Raw genomic sequence first — 8,792 nt, 5'->3', positions numbered from 1 at the left:
GAAAAAAAAGAGAAGAAAATAAAAAAGAAGAAAGAAAAGAGAAAGGTAAGGAAAAAAAGTACTAATAAAAAGAAAATAGTGTTTGTAATACACTTTAATACAATTAACGAAAGAGCTAATTAGTTTGGGTGGATTCCGTTTCGAAAACGATATATATGGGCCAACTGTGTAACTCTAAGGGCATATATGGATCAACTATGTGACGGTAAGGGCATATTTGAGCTAAAGTATTAACGAAGGGCAAATGTGCTCAATTTCGTATAGTACAAGGGCATATTTGGATATTTTTCGTAAAAAGTAAACAACTCTAAAAGGACTCTTCGAGAGATTTTGAGATTTTATTATCAATATTCTCATCAAATTGTTTCTTCCCATATATCACACGTTTCTTATGAAAGTTGGGTTTGATATTCATTTCAAATGCAATTTCCTTGGCATAAAACATAGCAGTTGCAAATTATTCTTTTCTATATTTGTTAAAAAGAGAAATCAAAATTTTTCACTTGACATAACATTTTTTAAAACTATATATAGCATAATTAGGTGTAACAAAAAAGTGGCCCCCCACAAATGTAGGACCTAAAACAATTGTTTTACCTGCTTTGGGGGAGGGCCGCCTCTGTTTATTATCATAATTCAATAATTTTTTAATGTGATGTAAACATATTGTAAATATACATATTATTTTTTTCTTTAAATAACATTTACAAACATATATAAAAAAATCGTTTACGAACTTACAAAAGAGTGTTTTCACCACTGATAGAGGAAGTTAATGGGCGAATTATAGAAGGAAGAGAAAGCGGAACCATGCGCTAGATAGTGCGTATTGATCATTTTGATTACAGCATACTTTTTATTGATTCCTTTTATCCGTCCCTCTTCCTTCAAAACAATCAAACCTTAACATTTCGAAATTCACAGTAATACAAAGCTTTATTTATAAAGAAATTAAGAGGCCTATTTTTCCGTGCTTTTTTCTTTTATTTTGAATTTTTTGCCTTTTGGGGTACTGGCAAGATTACTAGGACGACGTTCCTACCTATCCTAATTACCAAAAGTGGATCAAGGATTATCATCATCCACTACACACAAAAGTGGAAAAAACAAAAAGGAGATTTATATCTTAATTTCCGGTGTTTCTTCTTTTACAGCAGGAGTTTGATCGAATGATAACTTAGGTGTTCATCTTAATCCAATATTTTTTATATGGTATTATGTTTATATACTAAAAAAATTTAATAAATAAGTATAAATAATAGATTTAAACTCAATAAATTAAATAAGTCGTGTAGAATCTCGAACTACCACTCATAATGTTTAAATTGTGAATAATGTGTTTTAGAGTGATACCTACTATATGAGTAAGAGATTTTAGCTAGATAAAATGGGGTCCCCATACACACAAACTATAGCTGTAAAGGGCTCGAGAACAACTGGAACCACAACCCACGTCAAGTAGTCCACAATGGTTAGCCTAAGTCAGCCGACTTTTCTCCTACCTATGTTGCTTCAAAGAAAGTACGTACGTACTTTTTTCGAATTCTCATCTGCCAAAATTTTCCTATTTATACCCCATTTCACCGATAGAACCATCGACATAATATTAGTCATCAAATTTTCCCATGGAAATGCAAAGCAAAGAGGCTGAAGCAAGAAATGCTAGTACTCTGTGCTCAACACAGAAAAATTGTAGTAGTAACCTTTTTGTAACACATAAGAACCAATTTTTATCAATATTAAGTAGATTTCATGCTGGTTATTTTAGAATAAGCCTTTCTTTATGCAGCCAAGCATTATTATGGAAAACACTAAGTGAGCCATCGGATGATATCCATAAGTTTAGAAGTATTTTTCGTATGCTTCCATCTACAGCCTTTATTCTTCTATGGTCTTTAGCCTTATTCTCATTAATATCACTTTCTTTTCTATACCTACTTCGTCTTCTCTTTCACTTTGACATGGTTAAAAGTGAATTCTTACATCATGTTGGAGTGAACTACCTTTTCGCTCCTTGGATTTCTTGTCTTGTTTTGCTTCAAGCCACACCATTTTTCAAGCCTAAAGAGATTTATTTTCTTGTACTTTGGTGGATCTTTGTTGTACCTATAGTTGCACTTGATATCAAGATATATGGACAATGGATCACAAAAGGGAAGCGCTTCTTATCAGGAGTAGCGAATCCGACTAGCCAATTATCAGTTATTGGGAATTTAGTAGGAGCAAGGGCAGCTGCTGAAATGGGATGGAATGAGTGTGCATTATTCTTGTTTGCAATTGGAATATCACATTATTTAGTGCTTTTTGTTACACTTTATCAGAGGTTACCAGGAAGTAGCTCTCTTCCAGCAATGCTTAGGCCAGTTTTCTTCTTGTTTTTAGCAACTCCAAGCATGGCTAGCTTGGCATGGGACTCTATTTATGGAAAGTTTGACTCTTCATCCAAGATGCTATTCTTCCTTTCCCTCTTCCTCTTCTTTTCCCTGGTGAGCATTTTAAATTAAACATGATAATCCATTTGTTAGATTTTAACATAACAGTGTTAGACTAGTATCAGGAGGGGAGCCTTGGCATAACCGGTAAAGTTGCTGCCACGTGACCAGGAGGTCACGAGTTTGAGCCGTAGAAATAACATCTTGTAAAAAATGCAGGGTAAGGCTGCGTACGATATATCCTTGTGGTTCGACTCTTCCCCGGACCTTAGTACACCGAGCTGCTTTTTTTTTAGTGTCACACTAGTATGAGACTAGGCATACAACTTAATTAAGAAAGAACGGAACACTTCTGATACATATCAAAAAATACACATAGAAGTACGAGTAATCATTCAGGGTAAAACAAAAAAAAATTAAAGTTAAAACGAATGTTCAATCATAAATATAAAACATCTTTTTTTCGGAACAAACTAGAAGGAAGGAATGTAACAAGAGCATTGGTTTCTTCCTTCTTTATATCTATTCCTTTGGTCTTTGTTCTTTGAAAGAAGAAAAGTGAACATAAAGAAAAAGAGACTGAAGGTGACGGCTAAAATATAAATTGACGTAGAAGTATTCGAGTTGGCTTTTGCATTTTTAAGATTTCGTAGTTGTCATTTCCGTTGTACGAAATGATGTTGTTGGCTACCAACCATTCAAGTCATGCCCGTCAGCGTCAGCTTAAATACACATGTGTTCTTTTGTCAACCTAAGGCAACACAGATTTAGTTGTCTTATCTAGAAATATATATTCTACTTGAAAATTTATGAATATGACTAAAACTGTTTACTAATTTGTTGAAAAAAACAGGTTTCAAGACCAGCCTTATTTAAGAGATCAATGAGGAAATTCAATGTATCGTGGTGGGCATATTCTTTCCCTATAACAGTGATGGCAATGGCATCAACTAAGTATGCTCAAGAAATGAAGAACACTGCATCCCACATTTTAATGCTGCTTCTTTCTGGATTATCAGTGATAGTATTACTTGTTTTGATGATTTTCACTGCATTTAATTCCAATTCATTTTTACCTGGCGAAGGTGATGGTGCAGTGCTCTGTCCTAACAATATTCAACGGTTATCAATAGTATAATTGTAATTATTTTTGCACTTTCTTAATTAGTATAGTAGATTAGTAGTAATAGTTGTTCGAATTCTTAGAACCAACACGTATGTAACATATGAGTAAAGGAATAGTAGTGCTAGTTAGGCATTTAATGACTTTGTACGTATTTCTGATCAAAGATGGAAATGCCAAAACAATTTTATACCACTTCTAGTCGACTTCATTTTTCCTTGTGTGGATAAATTGGAATGATAAAACTGTATTTAGAAATTTTTTAAATTTTTAATTTATATTGTTTTCTTAATGAGATGATTTATAGTCAAAAAAAATATTATAAATTATTTAAAATTGTAAGTTTCGAAAGTCTATCTTTGTTTCTTTAATTTCTTGCCTAGTCAAACTATGGAAGAAATATTTTATTTTGGTTTTGATTCTTGTGTTATTCAACTGAGTATACTTAACCCTCAATTGAAAGAAATGTATAAATTTGAGTACACTCGAAGCTAAGGAAAAATAAATATTTAATGAAACCATTTAAACAACATAAAAATAGAAACAACAAATCCCAAGAAAGAATGTGGAGAACAGTACACCACCTCTCTGTCCACCACTAACGCTCAACAGCGACCAAATCCACAAAAATCCAATCAAATATTTCTTAATTTTATATTATAAAAATAAAATAAAAATATGAAGAATTAACCCAAATACCCGCTCACCATATTACTTAAACTAAAAATAGTCGGTGAAGGTATAATATATGCATAATTTATATATTACATGTGTATAATTATGTATAATCAATATATAATCTATGTATATGACTAGAAAAAGTAAATAATTAATATGACCAGCTATTTATATAAAAATTTCTAAAAATATTTCTTAATTTTACGGGCCCAAATCACAGTAGTTTCCGAATAACTCCATTACATCAGCAAAATCCAATAACAAAACCCTTCTTTTTGCTCAAATCGATCCATCTTATAGCCTCTTTTGCCAAACTTTTTTGTTTTTTTGGGCTCTATATCTTAAATCTAGATTTATGAACCACAACAAAATCATTAAAGTGGACCGAATAAAGTATAAATCTAGATTTAAGATATAGGGCCCGTTTGGATTGGTTTAAAAAATATAATTTTTCAGCAAAAATAATTTTTAAGTCAAAAAGCAATAAGTTGGGTTGCCCACCTTATTACTTTTGGCTTATTTTAAATAATTTTTAACTTATTTGAAATATTTTTTAACTTTACCAAACACCTAAAAAAAAAAGAAGCTAAAGGAGCTTAAAAACTGATATGATCTAACTTAAAATTCAATCCAAACACCTCACATTTGGACTCAACCGACCATTTGTTAAAGTAGATTGTCTTTATTGCTCTATTTTGTTTTTCTCATTTGGTTGCTAGCAAATTAGCAGGCACCAAAAGAAGAAAAAGGAAAAGCGCGCACACGCGCACAGTGAAAGCGAACGATGCGGCCAATATTTGCTTACTTGCATTCCCATTGATGGTACCGATCTAAATTCGTCAAAAGGCACATATAACCTCTCTACTTTCGAAAATGATCTAAAAATATCTCTTATTATATTATTGGGTTATCTAAACCTCTGCAGTCATACTTTGAGTTCAAATATACCCCTCATTTAAATGGAGGGACATGTGTCATAATCCTGTTGGTCAATTCTAAATATCTTCTAATTAATTGAAAAGACTCATTACCCATACCCGAAAAATAATTATTTTAAGCAATTATTTTTTGTAAAAATAGAAAAAACTGAAATTATTTTTACTAAAAACTGGAAAAAAAACAATTTTTTTTTCAGTTTTTACAAAAAAACTGCTTTAGAAAAAACTGAAAAATATTTTATAAAACAATATTTTTGTAAAAACTAAAAAAAAGAGCTGAAAATCAATTTTTTAAGGCAATTATTTTTTGTAAAAACTGAAAAAAACTGATTGTTTTTACTAAAAACTGAAAAAAAACGAAAATATTTCTTTTTCAGTTTTTACAAAAAAAACTGCTTTAAAAAAAGCTGAAAAATATTTTCTAAAACAATATTTTTGTAAAAACTGAAAAAAAATTTAAAAAGCAATGTTCTAAAGCAATGTTTTTGTAAAAACTGAAAAAATAAATATTTTCTTTCTTTTCAGTTTTTAGTTAAAAATATTTCAGTTTTTAATTTCTTTAGAAAATTATTTTTCAGTTTTTTGTTTTCAGTTTTTACAAATATATTGTTTTAGAAAATATTTTTCAGTTTTTAAAGCAGTTTTTTTGTAAAAACTGGAATTTTTTTATTTTTTTTTTGTTTTTTTCAGTTTTTAGGAAAAAAAAAAATTAGTTTTTTTCAGTTTTTACAAAAAAAAAAATTATTTTTCGGGTATGATTAATGTGTCTTTTTAATTAATTAGGAGATATTTAGAATTGACCAACAAGACGATGACACGTGTCCCTCCGTTTAAATGAGGGGTATATTTGAACCCAAAGTATGACTGTAAGGTATAGATAACCCAATAGTATAACGATGGGTATTCTTAGAATACCATACCTTTTTCACCACTTTCAATCGAATCATTTGCTCTGTGACTCTGAGCTGAAAACTATAACCATTTTATTACTTTTTAAAATTTGAACTTTATATGTCTAAGGTGAAAGTTGCTCATCAATGAGCTGGGGTCAAGAATATCCACTGCATATTCTCATAAAAGTAAATGGAAGGACATTAGTACACTTAACCTAATCGAACTTATGTCTTTCCAAAATCTTGAGTAGTTTTTTTCAAGGAAATCATTTCGAAAAAATACCATGGCAACTACGAGAGGAAGTTAAAAGAATACATAGTCAAACAGGAACACTACAATCTACTGTCTAAGAGAACCCAATAAAGTGGACAATTTATTAATTAGCCATTTGCGCACAGCATTTGTGTACAGTATCCAAAAGGAAGACTATCGACACAGCACTTCTACATTTGTCGTGTATTCTGTAGTGTTTGTTTTCCCTAACAAAGCAAGGTATTGTGTTTAATATGCAGCTAGTCACCTTTGACAAACAAAGCCAAGGATTGAAATACCCCGAAAAACAATTTAGGTACAAGTAATATATTCAACAAACGCTACATAGAAGAAATTTATCAAACTAGAAAGAGAACATGGTAAGAGATTTTTTCAGAACTTGAAAACTCTTGAATCTCTCTACATCTCTACAATGGAAAATATGTAGCTACATTTCAAAAAAAATATTTTTGAGTAGAAGCAGAAGCGTTGTTGGAGAAGCAAAAAAAATAGTTTCTTCTTAGAAGCACTTTTTTGAGAAGCACTTTGGAGAAAAATATACTTATAAGCACTTTTTAAAAGCTTGACCAAACACTAATTATTGTTTAGAAGCGCTTTTTAAATTAATTAGTCAAACACAGCTTCTAACCAAAAGTACTTTTGGAAAAAAAGCACTTCTCAAACTAAGCTAATTTTTTCAGCTTGGCCAAACAGACTATAAATCATGTGATTATCGTACCCATATTGGATATAAGATTATTTATCCTAATTATCATCCTGGTTATGCCCAAAATTATAATCTTGGGAGAAATTGATTTTGAACCAAACGACCTCTTATCATCTGGTTTCTTTTACGGTTTACACCTATCCTATTTTTGTAGTGGAAATGACACAAGGTAGCCACTTTTAAGTATGTTGTTTAAAATATATCTATAATTTACAATGTACTTAAAGATTTCTCAAACTTCAGGACACGACGTCCTAGAGTTTAGACCTCAAGTTCAAACTTAAGGATATCGTGTCCTAAAATTCGAAATTTGTGTCCAAAAGTTCGAATCTTATGTCCTGGATTTTAAATTAGTAGTTCAGAAATTCAGGACACTTAATCCTGAATTTCAAATTAGCAGTTCAAAAATTCAAGACACTAAGTCCTGAATTTCCAAATTCAGGATGCTTATTCCTGAAGTTTGGGTGAATCGGCTAATTTTAAATACATTGTAAATTGTGAATATATTTTAAATAGCGTGCTTAAAAGTGGCTATTGCTGCACTTTCCCCTTTTTCTTAATATGCTATTGTCGGGAGAAATTCAAAAATAGCTAGATTTACAAGTGGTCATTCAAAAATAGCCACAGTTTCAAAAGTTATCGAAATTTAGCCACTTTTCATGTAAAGATAAATCTGAACGAAAATACTGTTCAAAATCCGAAAAATACTCCAGCATAATATAATGGAATTCCAGTATAATATACTGAAGTTCCAGCAAAGTATACTCGAACTCCAGTATATTATACTGGAGTTTGGAGTTCCAGTATACTTTGTTGGAACTCCAGTATAATATACTGGAGTTATACTGGAGCCAGCAAAGTATACCGATCCAGCATAATATGCTGAAAGTTCATACACAGGTGCACCGAACTCCAGTTTATTATGTTGGACCGGTCTCTGTTGCAGCAAAATAGTGGCTATTTTTCAATGACTTGGTAACCGCCGGCTATTTTTGAATGACCAGTCCAAAAACTGGCTAGCCCGTGCTATTTTAACGCTATTGTCATGCACTAAAATAGGCCCAACAAGACTGACTTGGCCCAAACACAAACATGGAACAAGGAAAAAGTAGGGCAAAATCCAATTTGCTGGTTGGTTAGACTAAATTCTATTCTAGTCAAAAAGTATATGAAATATGTATATAACACACACATTATATATAAGCACATATTTTTTCTTCAATCTTATCGCTATATTTATTAGGTTTGGCTTTTAGATATATATACACATTTTGTTCCAGAACACATAATTTGCAATAGTTTTGCTATCTGTTGTATCTTTAAACATATGGCATAATCTGTGTAAGTTAGCCCTTCCCATGCACGGAAAGGCAATCGCCATTAATCAATAATATTTTCCATAGTATAACTTATCTCAACATAAAATCCTACATAAAAATAGTAGTAATAAAGATTCATCGATTCTCCTTTCTAAAAGTTTCTGGTACTTGAATGTCACACCCCTTTCTCACCCCAAAAAATATAATATGTTATGAATAGTTGTGTGTTGAAATTTTTTTTCAATTAAAGTTACAATTTAAAATAGGGATTATTTTATTATTTAGAGTCACTTGGAATTGATTTTTGAGTGTTCCAAGTCACCTTTTATTTGAATCCCTAGTCAAAGGAATGTTTGACTCTATTATTATTGGTCTACGAAAATAAAGTCCGGGTAAGAAATTCTGTTGACCGGAGAGAAGGTGTAAGGC

At 31.2% G+C, this 8,792-nt stretch overlaps 1 protein-coding gene across 1 annotated transcript; it reads left to right on the top strand.

The window, feature by feature from the left end:
- The first annotated feature begins 1,602 nt into the window (after positions 1-1,602).
- LOC104111063 (S-type anion channel SLAH4-like) lies at positions 1,603-3,750 on the top strand. Its single transcript, XM_009620660.3, has 2 exons — positions 1,603-2,486; positions 3,286-3,750. Exons 1-2 carry the CDS (start codon positions 1,626-1,628, stop codon positions 3,568-3,570), a joined length of 1,146 nt encoding a protein of 381 aa, XP_009618955.1. The 5' UTR covers positions 1,603-1,625; the 3' UTR covers positions 3,571-3,750.
- Positions 3,751-8,792: the final 5,042 nt, after the last annotated feature.

This window comes from Nicotiana tomentosiformis, chromosome 7 (assembly GCF_000390325.3).
Source record: "Nicotiana tomentosiformis chromosome 7, ASM39032v3, whole genome shotgun sequence".
Taxonomy (NCBI): Eukaryota; Viridiplantae; Streptophyta; class Magnoliopsida; order Solanales; family Solanaceae; genus Nicotiana; species Nicotiana tomentosiformis.
The sequence above is the reverse complement of the archived record's forward strand: the minus strand, read 5'-3'. Positions and strand labels throughout refer to the sequence as shown.

Excerpts from the sequence above, each read along its gene's own strand:
- LOC104111063 (XM_009620660.3), top strand. The coding sequence starts at position 1,626 with ATGGAAATGCAAAGCAAAGAGGCTGAAGCAAGAAATGCTAGTACTCTG. Across the intron at positions 2,487-3,285 it reads TCTTCCTCTTCTTTTCCCTG|GTTTCAAGACCAGCCTTATT; the intron begins GTGAGCATTTTA and ends TGAAAAAAACAG.